The following is a 17,626-nucleotide window of genomic DNA, read 5'->3' as shown; positions in this document are numbered from 1 at the left end:
ACTGGCAGACTGAAGACCTGTGCTTTGAGGTTGTGTGTGAAAAAGCTGAAAGAAATCTGTTATTCAAAGCTGCTTTTTTCCCCTTGTGAACTAAATTTACTCTCATGCTGTTAATTCCTCCTTCCCCCGCAATCCTCCTTAACATGCCCTCAGTTCAAACAGTTTCACAGTATTATGGAAGTAGCAGCCTTGGTCTTTTTGTGAGCAGGACCAGGGCCTGAACTGATAGCCGAACTACAATTATCATTACTTTACTAAGCTACCTATCATACCCTCTGTTATTACCATTCGGTGATACTTTGTTGTACAGTATGCTGATGCAGTTGTTCTATTTCCAACCGTTCACTTTAGCATTTTCTGTAAATCTCTGTGCTCAGAGGACACCCAGAGAAATTAAGAACAAAAAGCCATGACCCAGGACCTATCTGTGAGCCATTAATTGGAACAGATTTCTGGTTATTTCTGTATGTGTAGTGCCTGATGAGGCTTTCTGCGGGCTCTTAAGACCTCCCTTAATAAGTGCTCCCCCCGAGCTGGATTACAGCAGCAAATGCCTGTGCTTGTTGTATAGTTGAATAAACACTATTGCAAGAGAACTCTTGTCTGTGGGATAGGCATGCTGGTGCCAGAAAAGTAGGTTTTCACCCCAAGTAACGCAGCTCCATAGTGGTGGCTGCAATGTCCTGATTCTGACTGCTGTTGCTTCTCTATTTCGTCCTCCACAAAGTTCTGTCCTTGCTCTTCCTATTTCCTTTGTAACATGCATTGGGTTGTGAAGTGTGATGGAGCTCGGCTGTGCTTTGCGCTAGCTCTGGCTGGTGCTCTCTCTACCATGACTGAGTTAAAAAAAAAAAAAAAAGGGGGAAAGAGCAGCTGTGACAACAGTTACTTACAGCCACATTGGCTCCATGATGAATGTGGTTGGCTGGTATTCTGATCTGGTTTATGTTATCTTGCTGGTTTTTTGTTTTGTTTTGTTTTGTTTTAACGGGCAAGCCAGAAGATCAGCTATTGGATGTAGGACTAGATGGTTGTAATGGGAATAGTTTAGTGAAAGCTGAGGTGCCTGTCTAAACAGGAAATAATGGAACAAAAAGCACTTTGCATGAATTCAGAAACTTTACGAGCTTACAAGTTTCAGTTGATGGACAATGCAGGCTTTAAATTGCGACAGCTTTTTCAGAAGGAAAGGCTTGATCTGGTTTAGTTGCAGGGTTATATAGCGCCTTTTAAGGGAGTCTATGTGGTTGGCATTGGAGACAGTTCTGCATGTTTTTTTAAGACAATTTTGATCCTTTCACAGGTTGAAATACGAGTAGAATTACACCACTTTGGCAGCCAAAGGTTTCTCATGATGTGTCAGTTGTACTCATGGACTATAGCTGCTTCTGGCAGAAAGCTTTTCAGAATAGCATCAGTTACTGCAATAAAGTAAATTGGTATTCCCATCTCTCAGATGAGGTGAAAAATACCTATTCGAGTTGTAGCTGTGGCAGTAGCTCATATAATGTCTCCTGAGTCAGACTGAGATCGTGAGATGACCTTGTCTCAGTTAGAAATGCTTGTGAGGTCTTTCCGACACCAAATCAGTACTCTGTGTCTGAAGTAAAAATGTGATGGCTTGTTTTCAAGGGCACTGAGGGGAAAGAAATTGGGGGGTGGGAGGACTGGAAAAAATAGATCAATGCAAATAAAATGGCAGCATTGATGGATCTAATTTTGATGGAAGCTATAATATAAAACTTATGTTTTCTTGTGACAACAGTTGGGATGAATTGTGATTTTATTCCTTTGCTTGAACTTGAGTTTTGATGGAGATATAAATTGCCAGAATTAGGGATGTAATCATGGAGAAATCATGCTGTCTAACCCAGGATTGCTGGAGGCCGTTATACCTCACCTTCTATTGCTTTTCAATTTCTGTCCTGTTTTCTGCACCCTGCGTCCCCCCATGCTGTTATCCCTCCTCCTCCTGCCCACCAGGCCCTACCGATTCAACAATCTGCTTTTCTTTAACCTCCCCCCACCCTCATTTCTTAGGATTTGTCTCTAGGAACCGCTACAGCTACAAACAGAAATCCAGATACTAGTTTTGTTCTTTCCCAGTCATGACTTCAGAGCCCCAGTATCAATACAATAATGAAGTCTTTGTTGGGTTTCATTCCCCACCCCAAAGCGAGCCTTGTCTGTACGATTTTGTTTGTTGTTACTGTTAGTACAGCATACGGGATGCACGGCCACAAGCTGGAAGCAGCAAACAAACAATGGCAGAAAACAGCCACAAACAAATAGCATTTGTTAGATCCTCTTGTCACGGGTTTTTCCTTCAAATCCTCAAAGCAGCAGTGAGTGTACAGTGATGTTTTGCGTGCCCCAAAGCACGGAAACCACAAATAACGGGCAAATGAAAATATTTAGCCTCTCCAGGTGACTGCATTTTATCCCTGTACTCTGTTTCCTCCATCTCATTTCCATCCCGCTACGTGCTGCGCTGCAGGCCCCTTGCTGTCCTCTCTGCCCTCTGCGTCCCATGTTCTCCCTGCCCTTTGGCCACCCGAAGCTTGGCATGGGCAGAAGCCCCCAAGCACATACATGGAGTTTTTGGGGTCTGGATTGTCAGTCCTGGGAGGGTTAAGGAGGAAAGGACACTTTGCCTGCAGCTTCCTTGTGTAGCAGCAGCTTGAGTTCCAGGCTCTCCCTGACTCTGTGGGGACCAGGTTGCCTGCCCAGGCCTGCTGGACTGGAGGGCCTGCACCAGCAGAAGCACGGCCTCTCCCCATGTGTTCCCAACCCCTTCAGTAATCCCAAATATGTCTTTTCTCTTGCAAAGTGGCACAAAAGCGTTTTCCTGAGTTCAATGTGGTGTTGCTGGCTTAAGGGAATTTTTCCTACTCTCTTCAGTCTAGTGGCCCCTCTCCCTAGGCAAAAGTTTCAGCACATTTCATGGGTTGCTTATGGAGCTTCTGTAAATATTTTGAACAGTGTTTTTTTATTCTTTTTCTTTTTTTCTTTGATGTCTGCATGCAGATTCTGTTAGTGTTAATGAGTCTGATCTTCATATTCAGTTGAGGGTTTTGACATGCGGATAGGCCGTAGGGCATTTGATTTAACATCTCAGTTTAAAGGACTGGAAATCTGTTCGGGGAATCCAGGTTAGTAAGATGCAGTTTGGGAAGTGAGAACTATGTACTTGATTACAAAGAGTGATAAATATTCAATAATAGTTTTCTAAAAGCATCTGAAAGACATGAAAATGCCATCAGCTTTGGTGGAAACTGCTGTACTGGGTTTTCTTGACAAATGGAGAGAATTCAGTGCCTCCTAGAAAGTATTGTCATGTAGAACTTAACAGCAAAGGGCCAGAACAGTTGCCCAAAGCCCCGTTATTTGTGGGATTAGCAGAAGTGCCTGCTTCTTTTCTGAAGTCCTCCAGAAGAAGGGGAGTCCTAGGCATCAATCAGGGCAGAGAGGCTAGGGAGGTCCATCATTAGACCACTTACAAGCTCAGTTGAGGTCAATGTTTGTGAGTATTTGGCTTGTGGACTCCTGGGATATGTGAAAGGAGTTAGTGTAAAATAAGCCTGCTGTCTGTGTGCTGTAGGGGTATTGTCGCTTCCAATGGGAAATGCTTACAGTCACTGAAATGAAACCAAACCTGGTAACTTAGAACAACCACCAACGTCAAGGCAGTGAAGAGCATTGGTTAGAAAACCCCCACTTTGTGTAACCAGCTGCAGAAAAAGGCAGTCTACGTATTCAAACCCCAAACTGAACAGAAAAAGGGCAGCTTCTGTATTTGTCTTAAAATAATTAGGTGATATTAATGGTTTTTGGATGTTCTTATTTCAAATGGGAAGTAAATGCACCACTTACCCTGCTAATCTGTGAATCCAGAGATTCACAGCTTTTGGTTTGACTACTCATGATTTATTTACTTTTTAAAATTCAGACATAGTTATGTGCGTGATGATTTATTCCTCCATGTAATTGGATACAGTGATTAAATGAGCTTACATATTGTACTTCATTGTCCTTCTGGGATGTGGACTGCTGTGTCTTTGAAACAGCAGCTCCTAATAGAATTGACTCCAACTCCTGTATATTTACTGTAACTGCTGATGTGTTTCTGAAAAATGATTTGGAAATATGCTTTTAAATGTATGTTTTTCTATAGGAGGTATTTAGCTAGCTGAAGAGATGTATGTAATCCTCAGAGTCTTCCTTTAAGATGCCTTGCTACCTTCTCCTGCAGAGACTTTCAATAAAAGTAAACACAGGCTCACTGCTATATAAGCTGAAAGAAGCTATCAGCTACCAGGTTGTGCCGCGGACAAGTGCTTGCAGTCTTTTTAAGGAGACAGACATCATGTAATTGGTGATCTTCTGTAGAATAACTAAGAATGATATGGAAAGGATATTGCTTCTTAGTGGAAAAAAAAATAAAAATGGATTTTTATAATTGGCCTTAATAACCAACTGAATAAGTAAAACAGTTTAATGAGGGAAAAAACAACAACAACAAAACAACAAAAACAAACAAACAAACATAACCACAGCTATTTGCAGAAACAAATGCAGGAATATATTGAGTTGTCATTTTACATATATATGGGCATTCATTGTCTGTGGCTGGTGCTATGCAAGCATAAAGTAAGAGAGTGCTCTGCCCTGGGAATTTCTAGGCTGCAGTAAGGCAAGACACAGCAGCCTGGTGCAGCAGAGATGAGAATAGCAGCAACAGGCCGCCTTGTTAGAGAAACTGGGATGGACACAGTTTGCAGAATTTTAAATAAGGAGAATATCTCGGTGATGCTAGTAGTCCCAGTGCTGGAGATGGTATCTTTTAATCAAAGAAACAGCCCTACCAGGAGCAGCTTGAGGCAGTATGACTTCATCTCTTCTGACTGAGTTGTTTCATGTCTGAAAACATAGCTGTGCTTACGTGCAGCCTTTACTTGAATGAGAGAATAATTTGACTCCCTCTTTCTTCTACAGATGGACTTACTTTCATTATTTGTAGCAACTTAGTATCTTTGAGAATTTGCTGCTTCTGTCCCAAATTTGGTTGAAATTTGTCAACAGATTCAAAAGTTACGGAGGTAGGGGAGAGCAAGACTGACAGAGAGCTGTACAGACAGCTCACTTGTGTGAGCCTTGATCATCCCTTAAAAAACAATGAAGAAAAAGATATTCTGAAGAAAATCATAATACATTTAATGTGTTGTAAAGGTATAGAAGTTGTGCTGTTTTTTGCCGATTTGATTTGAAAAAAGTTTGGAAATTTGAAATTGAAAGGCGCTTTGCATTGGGTTCACTGTCTGAATTTGATAAATTTGGTGTTGACAAGCAGGGCAGGAGTGAGGACCCTGGGTTTGTCATCTCGGCTTTGGCAAGTACCTCCTGCCACAGCTGGTGCTGCTGCTGAGCCCTTGCATGCCTCCCCTTCTCTGCACACTGGAAAAATAAGGCTTGTGTGTTTTGCAAAAACCATCCTGGCACTTCTGGACAAAAAGTGCTATAGAAACGAGAGATGGTAACAAATGCTAGTCACTGCCAGCTTTTGTGTGGTGGTGAAACATGGTCAATGAGCCCATGAGCAAAGAGGCCCAGTTTAATGCAATATCATATCTATTATTGTGGTTCATTATTTTTATCTTTATCCTAAACACTGCATTAGATTCAAGTATGCTTGTGCAGGAAGGTATAATTTCATCTCAGCCAAGGAAACTCCTTTGTACCCCATGAAAGTCCACAGAACAGCTGGCAGGGCGGATGAAGGGGGAAACTGAAAAATTTCTACAGGACAGATAATGTATCTCTTGTATTAGATGCTTTACAGGTTGTGCATGAAAGACAGTGTTTCAGAAGACTTGAAAAAGAAGGATACAATAGAAAAAACTGTCTTACAGGAGTGCAAAGTTGTGTTTATCTAAGAGTTGTTTTCTGTTTGTATTTTTTTATAACTAAGTTATTAAGTAGCACCAAAAAAATCTGAAATAATGGCAAAAGTGAGTATTCACCTTTAGAAAATCACCCCACTGGATTTTCGTCAAGTAATTGCCTAATATCCCCACTTTCTAACTTTGAAGAACCATGTATGGAAGTAGCCAAAAGTTCATGTGCAGTAACACAGTTCTGCTGCTGCAGGGAATAAAGTAGCTGTGCAGGTATTTTAATGCTCACAAGCAGCTGTGCAGCAAATAATGTCTATTCTTCTTGTGTCTCACCTACCCCTGTGTGATCTTTAAACAGTGCAAGAGGGAACCTTTTCTTTTTCTTTCATTCTGCTGTCAGGACAAGGTTGTACTGACCAACTCTGTAGTTTGAAGTTGTTAGATATTCTTACTACACATACAGACTATGTACAAGGCTTTTTTCTCTGTCTTTCATTATAATTGTCAGTAATAATAAGGAGAAAAGCTGTCTTTAATTACATGTTAACCACTCAATGGAATGATTTGGGTGTCTCAGTATTGCAAGTGCAATTTCAGGTTCATAATTTAAGGACATGTATCATGTATGCAAGCCTACAATTAATGTAAAATTATGGCTTAACACCACCATCATGACACATATTGGGGTTTTTTGGAACCCATTCACTGTGTGGGGAGGCAAACCATGGCTACCCTACGACAGCTCTGACACTCATCGTTGGGGTTTTGTTCTGTGGAGATGTGTGCACACACCAGTCATGTGGCACCTTCGCTGTACCTTTTGCCTCCATATGGCAGAAGATGTTGGGATGTGGGTCACTGTGCCCGAGGCTGTGTGGCGGAGGACCACAGTTGCCAACGTGAGACCCTAACCTCATCTGAAACCCTATATGCCAAACATGTCATTTGACCCAGTGCATTGCTATTTGGCGTGCTGGAAGAAAAATCTGTGAGTTATCTGTCTGTTAGTCCCGTAAATGTTATTGCCACCTTATGCGGAGGCTTGGACCAAATCCCGTGGTTCTCATTTGGATGCAAACACTATCATTCCCTTTCTATGCAGTTCTGCCAACTCTGTAGAAGCCAGGATCTTTTTGCCTGTGGAGGCTTTGTCGTTCTCCGCGTCCCTGAAGAGACATGGTGATGTTTATTGCACGTGCTCCTGTGCCACGTGTTGTGGAACTCGCACTGCTTAGCATATTTATGATAATTTGGGTCCCAGGGGCAAACAAGATTCCTCTTATATCTCCTTCCCCAGGCTGAAGCACAAAGAAATTTCCCCTTGCTTCTTTGTAGGGGGAAAATAATGGATCAAAGTTTCTTGCTAAACACTTTTCAAAATACACAGAGCAGATCTGTACATTTCTGTTCCCTCCAAGGACCTATTGCTCTAGTTGGTATGGAAAGCAGTTAGCAGCGGATGGTGGGGGTAAGGCTGCATGCTGAATTCTGGGCATTGCACCTGACCTGCAAAGCTTGAGAGGTGGCATTTCCACATGCCTTTCGGCTTGTTCTTTACCCATGTGATGCTCCAGTGTGGAGTATATTCTGATCCCTATGTTTTACCTGTCATTCTAATTGACTCGACTGGATATTGTCCAAATGTAGTGGTTTTTAGAGCCTGTCATTAGATACTACATTTAAAAATTTAGGTGGCAGTAGTATTTGAAAATACTGCCAATTAGTATTTTTTTTTTAATTACTCATTTATTTTTATAGATGTTGTACTGGGGACAGGAACAGAAAATTTGGGTTCTTATTCTGGGAAATGTCTTTGAAAATTAGGCCCTTTTAAAGTAGTTCAAGTTGCAGACTCAAAAATGAAGAACTCCCAATCTCGTTTTTAAGATGTGACAATATTTATGTATTTGATATGAGAGCAGATCTGAAGGTTACTTTTTCCGAGCAGTAGGTTTTCCAGTCTAGCTCTTGGCCCCCTGAGGTGGTGACAGTGGCACCTGGACATTGTGTCATTGAGGATTGGGGCTGGAGAGCCTGGCATCTCTTTGGGTGCCTGGAGGTGTGGGTGAGGGCAGGGATACAAAGAAATCCAGGTAAAAGAGAAAAAGTAGAAAATTGCCTCACACTTGCTTGTCTGACTTTCACCAAGCCAAGTGGGTGATTGGGGTGCCAGGCTGTGTGCCTGCTGGAGGTGAAGAACAAGCGAGGACCATCCAGTGTGCTGTGCTGTTAGTGCTGCATGCCCATCTCCCCTGCCACATGAGGCAGCTGGCTGCAGGCAGAAAGATGAAAGGGAACTATTAAATCTTTTATCCTCCATCCTGCTGCTCCAGGCACTCCTGGCCTGGCTGGCTTATTAGAAACAATCAATGGAAGGAGAGGATGGTGTTTTTTTTTTCCTCAAGTACTTCAGGAGACTGGAGAGGCGAGCAAGGGCTGGCTGCTTTCTGCAGCTAGGCTGGTGGGAATACCTTGCACATACTTTTAGATATCTTGGCCTGCTGTCAATTGAAGTTTCACTGCATGGAAGGCTTGAGTGGTTTAGTTACAATAGTTAAGGGCTTTTTCTTTAAAAAAAAAAAAAAAGTAGCAATATCTTAGGATGAGAGCTATAGGCAATATTTCTAATACTTAAAAATGTATAAGGTGTAGTGGATTTGTTCAATAACTTCAAATAACCCAGACCATTATAGCTGCACATTAATCACCACGGCTCCATCCTACCTGGAGGGGGGGGAAAAAAAAGCTTCAGATTTCAGATGACTATGTGAAAAAAATTAGTGCCTCATTAAAGCTAGACAAGTCTGACATTTGCTCTGTGCCTGTGGTTTCAGGGCTTTTTGTCCCTCTAACAAAATATGAAGCTGCTCCAGTATGTATGATAGCAGCAACTGGAATGCAACTTCAGGAGGATCTTTGACCTTACCAGACAGAATGTGTTTGATTAATTCTGCAGATGTTAAAATACTGTCAGAAATCACTGGGAGGTGACCTTAGAAATTATTCCTAGTTCTGATTTTTGTGCTCTAATAAAAATTCTGGTTGTACAGGTTAAATATCTTGCCCTTACATATTTTCTTTTTCTAACCTAGCGGCAGAAATAAATGCCTTGCTCTTTATTCCTTTGTGCATTGATTTCTCAGAGCTTCAGTGGTTAGATGACATAACTACTATAATTGTTTTAATACATTAGCAGCAAATTATATATTGACCTTTATTTCTCAACGTGATTTTCATTTTTTGCTTCAAGCTGTGCCCTATGTCTGGCATAGCATTTCTGGAGTATTTGATTTTTGGATTAAGGGCTAATCCTGTGAGGTCCTGAGTGCCACTGCCATCTGTTGAAGGCAAGGGGGATTTGGGACTACTCAGCACCCTTGTCGTCATGAATGGTATCTTGCTAGATCAGATAGTAATGATAGCAGTTTGCATTTACTGTTTGTACTCAGGGACATCCTGACATTTTTAGTAAATTGCTGTGGAATTACAGAATATTGAGAAACTTCTATCTTTAACAGGAGTTGCCCTCAGATCGTTTTTCCATTTCTGCAGAACAAGCAATTTTCTGATTACTAGCTACAACTTGCTGGACATGCATTTGCATTGCTGAAAGGTTTCAGGGCATTACATAGTATTATGTGAACCAAAGAGACTACATGTAGCAGCTTCCGCCTTGAGGTGTGATTATAATTTTTCACATTTTATGGAAGGGAGAAGAGGGGTGACAAAAACTTTGTCAAACTTAAGAGCTTTCAGCACTGAGAGGCATAAAAACTTGCAAATGCATTTCTGTGGCCCTCATCTAGTTTAATTTGAACTCAGTAAGTACATATTCAAAATAGCAAAAAATGTCTGTTCCCTACAGAACAGTAAGCAATCAGCATCCATTTTACTCAAGCATGGGGATTTCATCTGTCTGTTTGCCCAGCTGTAACCCTATCTCGTAGGGATGCTTTTCTACAATTGTGAGAAATACAAGTTTTAACTGTTTCTGAGCATTATGGTATTGCTAATCCCATCTATGAGTATTTTATTTAAAAAAAAAAAAGTAATTTTTAAAATCCCACAATTTTCTGGTGTGTGTCTTGAGGTCACAAGATACATTAGCATTGTTGAGTCCAACATTTCAGTCATACATAGCAAGACAAAACACTGAAGGATTTTTTTTTTCTAATATACTCAGTAGGATGAGCCTCACTAAATGCTAAGGAAAAGTGGCTGGTCATGCAAGGTAAGGATGACACAGTGAATGCAAATGAGAACAAATTTTGAAGTTGTTGGTGATTTTTAAATTCAGAATTCTGGTTAACACTGATTAGTTCATTAACATAAGGAACTTGACAGGAGATGTCCATATGCTCATACCATTGTCTATATGCTCATACCATTGTCTTTGCCTGCCATAGTCACAAATAAGAGATGGCATAGAAGAAGGGTTACAGCTGCTGTAATTTCTTTTTTTTTTGTGTGTGTGTGTACACGTTATCTAAAACACATTCCCCCCCCAGTGTCCCCCACCCTGCCGCAACAAGCAGCAAAGAGGTCTAAATCCTGCATGAAATTTAAGAGTTTGCATTGATGTTTAAGAAATGTGTGTAACCCCAACTAAGAGTTTATGTTGCTGGAGTTCCTATGCACTGCCCACCAAATACATCATACTCAGGTTTTAACATGCCTCAGGATGAAGAAGATCTTCTGATCTCTTCCTGTTTGACACATTTCTGAGAATGAGAGGTAAATTGAAGAGTAATAGCATTTAGCCATTTCCTTGGCTTGGAAAGCCGAGGGTTTGGAGAGTAATACTTTTAATCCAAGACATGAGTTCTTCACCTTTTTGCTTAGTTCTTCACGTACTCATAGTGAAAGCCACAGCTGCATGAGTAAGGGCTGTGAACTTGACACTGTAAAAGCTCATTAAGAGTAGTTTTAACTTACGAATTAACTGTGAATTCCAGAAGCTTGTTCTTTCAGGCTTTTTGGCTTTTTTTTTTTTTTTTCCTCTGCATTCTCCATCTAGGTTTGGTCTCCTCCACCAAATCCTCAGAGAAAGCTGAACACCCACTTTGCATAAAGTGGAAAAAGACGTGCATTCCAGTACTTTATCTGTATTTTCTTGTAATCCGATTTAATGTGGAATACAGGTCTAAAAAACCCTTAAATCTTTCTATTATTCTTGCACAACCTTTCACAATGGATTTGTACAGTGCAAAGTGAAAGAGATTTGTGTTCAGAATGGTGATAAGCTTTACAAAAAACTACATTAGTTGTTTTTCTTTAGTTTAAGATTTCACTATTACCCTCTTAATAACTAACAGTACGTGACAGACAATCTGCAGATAAAGGGATACAGAGTCTACAGGCACAGAGCCTGTAAGTTTGTACCCCTTTATACAGAGCAAGTTACTTTTTGTAAACCATGTAATTATCAGAAACAAAATTATGCATTGTGTATTTAAAACCTTGTTGGCCAGATGTTTTGCATAAATGTATTTTTTCTTAATATTTAAATAAGCATGTAATAACAAAGAAAGAAAAATGGAAACAGAAACACCATAGAGTAAGAAGAATGAGATGTGAATAGTTGCTTTGTAAGCTCAGATATGAAAAGAGAAGGGTTCTTGTCATCAGGGCGATTGGTTTGGTATGGAGATAGGAGGATGTGTTTGGTTTACTTTTCACCCATATTTTTTTCTTGGAAGCCACTGAGAAGCAGCAAAACAACAACTATTCAGGATGTAACCGGGTGATCAGAAAACCAGGACAAACTGTAGTTTGTCATCAGGTTATCTCTTCTTGTGGGTATAAAGCGATTAATGACTGACTCAGTGCTGGTATTAGGAGCAGTTATATCTGGCTTAGGTGGATAGGGTGTCTAATATTAGCAATAAGTGTACTCTGAATAGTTTGATCTATTGAACATATTCATAATGTAAATATGTATAGAGTATATGTGTAGTGTTCTAGCTGTGATGAAGTGCACAAGTGTGTTTAAACGCATGCTAGTAAATAATATATGGACATACAAATTGATAAGGTAGTTAGGTGTAGCTATCTGTAACACTGGAATATTTCTCTACTTCTCGTCCTTTACTCATTTTATGTGATAGATAAAATATTTAATTTAATAAAAATAATTTAACTTTTATTTCATTTGACAAAGACATTTCCTTTAGATTAAGTCTCTTTCCACGTTTCTGTAACAAGTTATTAACATCATAATGCTCCCCTGATGCCTTTTACCACTATGCTAGCTTAAGAAAATGTCCAAGTTTGAGAATAGCTTATAGGTCTTGGACATGCCAAAGACATTAAGTATACTGCCTGTACTGGTTTGCTAAAGGTGTACCACCGAGGGTTTCTTACTACAGCCCTTTATTAATTTCTTTTCTAAGCCTTGGTAATTGATACCCTGTCTAGAGAAGACAGTGGAGAAGAGAGAATAAAATTTGGTGTGTGAGAAACCCATTCTACACTCCTGCCATTTAAAATTAAGCATATATAAAAAATATGCCCTCACACTGTGTTAAAATATGTAGAGTTGCCCCCTCAGAGAGAAAGGGTATGATCTGTTTAGGTAAGAGGGCACATGGAAAGCAGCAGGAAATCCTCTGATTTTTTGAAGGACATGGGAATGTACAATTGGGTGTTTATCCAAATATATGACCATTTACTGTCTCTGGGACTCAAGATCCCTGTTCCCAGCCAGATTGTTGTTGCCATTGAATCCTATCACTGTACACATGCAGTAATGCAGTACAGCTGTAACTTCTCTTGTAGATGTCTTTTCTGGGTCCTCCAGTTGCCAACTTAAAGCGAATGTTCCCTGGGATATCCACGTGCATCAGGACATCCCATGTCTATATACTGCTCTCTCCATCCCTTACCCATCCTGAACGTATCTTGCAGAAGGACTTAGTGCAGAAAGTCTGGAAGAGGGGTAGTAAGAGCTGCCGGTAAAGTTGGTGTCTACGCTGCCTTTTTTCACTTGGGGGAAGACACACAGCCCGTGAGAACCTGTCTCAGCAGGAGCTAGTGTGAATTGACTATTTAATAACAAATGAGCACAGTGCACTTTTTGTTGTTATTATTTTTATGCCTATGGTAAGATGCTGAGAGCACATGTTCAGTGTGGTGAGATTTACTGCCTAAGGCTGCCCCCAAGGAGCTGCAAGAGCAGTAGCCCATTGAACGCATGCTGTTTCTGTTGCATGTCTCAATGAATCTTTAAAATGCTTGAAATTGTCTTTGAAATGAAATATTCCATAGCTGTAAACTGACTGCATACTTTGTAGTGATTGCTTAACCAAATAAAGGTAAATTGTGAGGAATAAAGAAAAATTAGATTGATGACTAAAAGAAAATGATTAAATAAAAAATTAATGAAGAAGAGAAATTAAAAAAATAGCATCACAGGCTTTTGTATGAAGAAAGACTTTTCTTCCAAAGGCAGCTTTTTTCTTTTTCAGCTATCACTGTACATTTTATTCTCACTAGATGCTATAAATACCAGAAAAACTTCTTCTATGAGGAGAATAGGGAAGGTGGTTACAAATTTATGCAGAAACTGGGACATAGGAAAGTTTAAAAGCTGAGGTACTTCACTGCCATTCTGAGTGGGTGTATGGTGCACTGTAAATAATTAATGATGACTGGAATTGCTGTTTGTTTGTTTGTTTTTTTTTTTTAACTCTTAAATCAACCATGACTAAAGAGGAAAAAACAGGAAGAATTGTGTTCAAAATTATTAGATCAACTTGTACACTTAAAGCCCTTCCTCTTGAAGTGTACTGTTCTAAGTGTCCATTAGGAGCACAGAACAAATAATTTGCTGTGAATAAATTGTCTCATGCTTAGACTTTCTCTCTGTTTGCAGGTTAAGACCAACAGATCAGTAACTGAGAGCACGTTAATCTTCAAAAAGTATTTGAGAAGTCTGCAATTGTTTGAGTTGAAGAGATTATTTTTGAAGAATCAGTGAACACTTAGATTTTGTGTCCTTGCTATGGCATATAAAACCATATTGGAATTATTTTAAATTACAGTGCATTTGAGAAGAAAATACAGAAGATAGGTACAGTGAACTGTACATATCTGTATTTCAGGGAAATACATGCAAGTTAGTACAGATGTTTTAAAATATGAATATTATTATAAAGTCCTTACGTGATGTCTGGTAATAGATATTTAATCTAGCAAAAGCACTTTCATTGCTTACTTGTTAAGGTAATTTAACAGATGAGTGGTGCTATTAATGGACCACATGTAGAATCTAGACTTTTTTGTTCAAAACATTCCTTTAGGGTTTACATTTCTAAACAAGTTCAGAGGCAGTTTGAAGAGATGCAGCCTATACGCAAACTACAGAAATCATAATGTATTGACTTCTTAGCATTTCCTCTGTATTAAAAAAAAAAAAAAAAAAGTAATCACTGTGCCTTTGCGTTGGCTGAGTGGTATACCTTATTATGATAAAGTCATTAGAAGCTAGAGACTGAACAGATAGAGGTATGTCTGAGTTGAACAGAGGGCTTAAAAAGAGTTGTGGGACATCTGAAAAAATAAACAGTTTTAATTGTCACTTGTTTTAAAAAGAATTGCATTAGTAATATCTATAACACAGTTTGTGCAAAAAGTTTAAGCAAAAACTCAAGTCATAGCAAAACCAGCCTTTCTTCCTATCCTAACACTTTGGGATTGGAAAAGAATTGATAACAGACATCTGGAAAACACATGATCTGGTATTAAAAATAAATTTTTATATTGGTATTTTAACACCAGTTAGTATGATAAAGTCACACTATTTTGAACAATTCCTCAAGTTCACTGATAAGCATTAAAGTTTTCCTTCAGCTAGTACTTCATTTCTTTTCTGAATATATGGCTATGTATTGCTGAAGCTTTGGCATCACCTATATAGAAAAGACAGTTGTGGAAATAATCTGTTGTAGCTGCATCTTTGACTTCATGAGTATCACTGCACATAGTTTGATCAAGAACTAAAATGAGAGATTAGATGTGGTGGTTGGCTCCAGGAACAACAATTTCAAAATAAATGTTTGTGAAACCTCCAACTTTAGTAACTTCATTGTATCATCCAAAAGACGTGCAACAGAATGATTAGATGGCCTTTTAGATAGAGAACAAGCTGTTCACAACAACTTTTTCATTTACTGAGAGAAAATTTTCGTTTTATACAGAGATAATACTTTCCACAGTTTTTAAACAATGTTGGTGAAATATAAAGAATCCACTTGTTTTATTAGTGAATGCAAGGAGCTTTAGCTATGCATCTTCACATCAGGAGTCTTTTAAGAACTACTGGGCAAATGGCATTGATCTAGTTACATTATTATTATCAGGTTTTGTTTTTTTTTTTTTTGAATCCTGTGCTGAAAGGGTGGGTTGTCATTAGCCATCCATTCATGTGATATTCACATGGTATCTGGCTCTTAATGATACATGGATGAATTTTTCTTGCCATTCTGCACCTCATCTAAGAGGTCAATTTACTGACAAGGAGGTCCAAGGCAGCTGTGACTGAAATTGGCCTAAATTATTGTGAAATTACAGGCTTAGTATGAAAAGCTGCCGGGTTGCTCTGAGTTACATGCACACAAGCACTAGCTTGGACTGGGCCAGATCACAAACAAATAGCTAGGAAACCAGCATATGGAAATGAGGGCACAGCCTTATCTTTGTCCTGTGAGGTGCGTTTTGTCCTTCAATCTTTACAGCTGTAAATCCACGACTTAAATCACAACTGAGTAACTGGTAACAATTAATAACAACTAGTATTAGTTGTTTTTAGCTCTACAATAAATACTTCATATATATATATATATATATATCTCAATAAAAAGTAACCGGAATTTCCTACGTTACCTGTCAGCCTCTGCATATGTTCTCATCTAGTAAAGCAGGTGGTGCAAAACTGATTTCTTGTTAAACGGAGCACAGGGTATTTGCTGGAAGTCAAAGAAATACAGTGAGCACAGACTCCTCAAGTTTCAAGAAAAATTGCATTTTTTTGTCAAAAACAAACAAACAACAATGGTCATTTTTATTTTGGGTCTAAAATGACCGGCATAATTCTCACGTCTGTTTGCAGAAAATTAAAAGATTGTGTTGTTTATGAACAAAATAAAAATTAAGTCTGAGATCACACACCATGTATGAGTGATTAACTAGCACTGGAAGCAAAGTTGTTTGAGTTATAGTGCAGTTTTCCTTGGAAGGGACCTCTGGAGGCCATCTGGTCTAACCCTTGCTTAAAGCAGCTTTAGTAAGACCAGGCTGTGGTGCCCCAGCAAGCTTTGAATATTGTTGATATTGGAGGTTCTGCAGTCTGTCTGGGCAACTTGTCCCTGTGGTTGTCCATCCTCAAAGGGAAAAAAAAATCCCTTTTATCTGTGTCTGATGGTTTCCTTTTATCATTACATTACATGCCCCTGGCACAAGTTAGGCTTTATCTCTACCCTGTCACTGAGTTGTTGAAGACTACCACAAGATTCTCCCTGAGCCCTCTCATCTTAGAGGAAACCTAGTTCTTTCAGCCTTCCCTCTTGTGACTACTGTGTGTAGTAAAGGTTTGGAAAAATCCTAAAATTAGTGTGGCATAGGAATGAGGAATGGGAAAGCTGCTTTCAGGTCTGAATTGGCAGTACTGCTTGTCCTGACAACCTGAGGTCCTACACTGCAGTGGGTAGAAATGCTTTGTCAGCAAGTACCTTCAGGTCACTGTAGTAACACTGATAGAAACCATTTGGAGGAATGTCAGAAGCAAAAAATAACTTGAATAATGTAATTAAGTAAACCATAGAGTAAATGTCCCAGCACCTACAGTGATTCACAAAAGATTTAACCAGCTAAAGGTTTCAATATGCTTAGTTCATGCTTCTCAAACACTATGCCTACATGTTCATCACAGTACATGGCAATCACAGTTTTCCATCTTCTATTATTAAAAACTTGTCTTCTGAGACTTTAAAACAATTTATCTGGTGGAAAGATTGCTTGGCTGGAACCATCCAGCAGAACCAACCAGGGTGGTGGTGTTTATGATGAGGATTCTTAGTGCTGAACTGTGGCTTATTTTGTGCATATTCCCACTTGTTGGCTCTTTGAGAATTGAGGATGTGCTTGTTAAATAAGGATCTCATCTGCAGTGGAAACATACTGTTAACTGTGTGAAACAGTCTTCAAATCAGTGATGTATTCTGGTATTCTTTAGGCTTTTTTTTTTTTTTGAGTTCCTGTTCCTGCCATGCACACAGGAATAGATAATAGATACTGTCTTCTTCCTTTCAACAATATATTGTACCTTATTCTTTTTTGTCTTCCTCCACAGAAACTCTCCTGGATGACTTCCTTCTCACATACACAGTTTTCATGACGACTGATGACTTGTGCCAGGCACTTCTGAGGCAATATCCTTTTAAGTGCTGTATTAGCAGGCGTCACACAGTGACACCTATGTTTGTATACTGTCAGGCCTAATTCATAACAACAATGCAAATGCTGTTTTTGTTTAAGGCTATATAAATCTTCATAACTTTTACAAAATAACATTTAAGATCAGGTTAAAACATGTCCAGAACATAAATGTTAATTCTTAGAATACCTGTGTAATATACTTCAGAATATGTTAAGAGGAAAAAAAATGAAGAAGTATTCAACAATGTCTGTACCTTTTGTCATTTTCATACAACATATAAATCATTTTGAGAAAAAAC

The 17,626-nt window shown here is 39.2% G+C and overlaps 1 protein-coding gene across 6 annotated transcripts in view; it reads left to right on the top strand.

Annotated features, from left to right (window-relative positions):
- RAPGEF5 (Rap guanine nucleotide exchange factor 5) overlaps positions 1 to 17,626 on the top strand; it is a 92,084-nt gene that overhangs the window by 38,237 nt on the left and 36,221 nt on the right. For all 6 annotated transcript variants that reach the window (XR_007707896.1, XM_035562509.2, XM_050709129.1 and 3 more), the window contains exon 4: positions 17,242 to 17,320. Coding sequence is in view for 5 of the 6 variants with exons in the window: in XM_035562509.2 (XP_035418402.1) it covers positions 17,242 to 17,320 (79 nt within the window). In the remaining variant the exon portion in view is untranslated. The remainder of the gene's footprint in view (positions 1 to 17,241; positions 17,321 to 17,626) is intronic.

Source organism: Cygnus atratus, chromosome 2 (assembly GCF_013377495.2).
Source record: "Cygnus atratus isolate AKBS03 ecotype Queensland, Australia chromosome 2, CAtr_DNAZoo_HiC_assembly, whole genome shotgun sequence".
NCBI lineage: Eukaryota > Metazoa > Chordata > Aves > Anseriformes > Anatidae > Cygnus > Cygnus atratus.
This window is presented reverse-complemented; position numbering and strand designations above follow the sequence as displayed.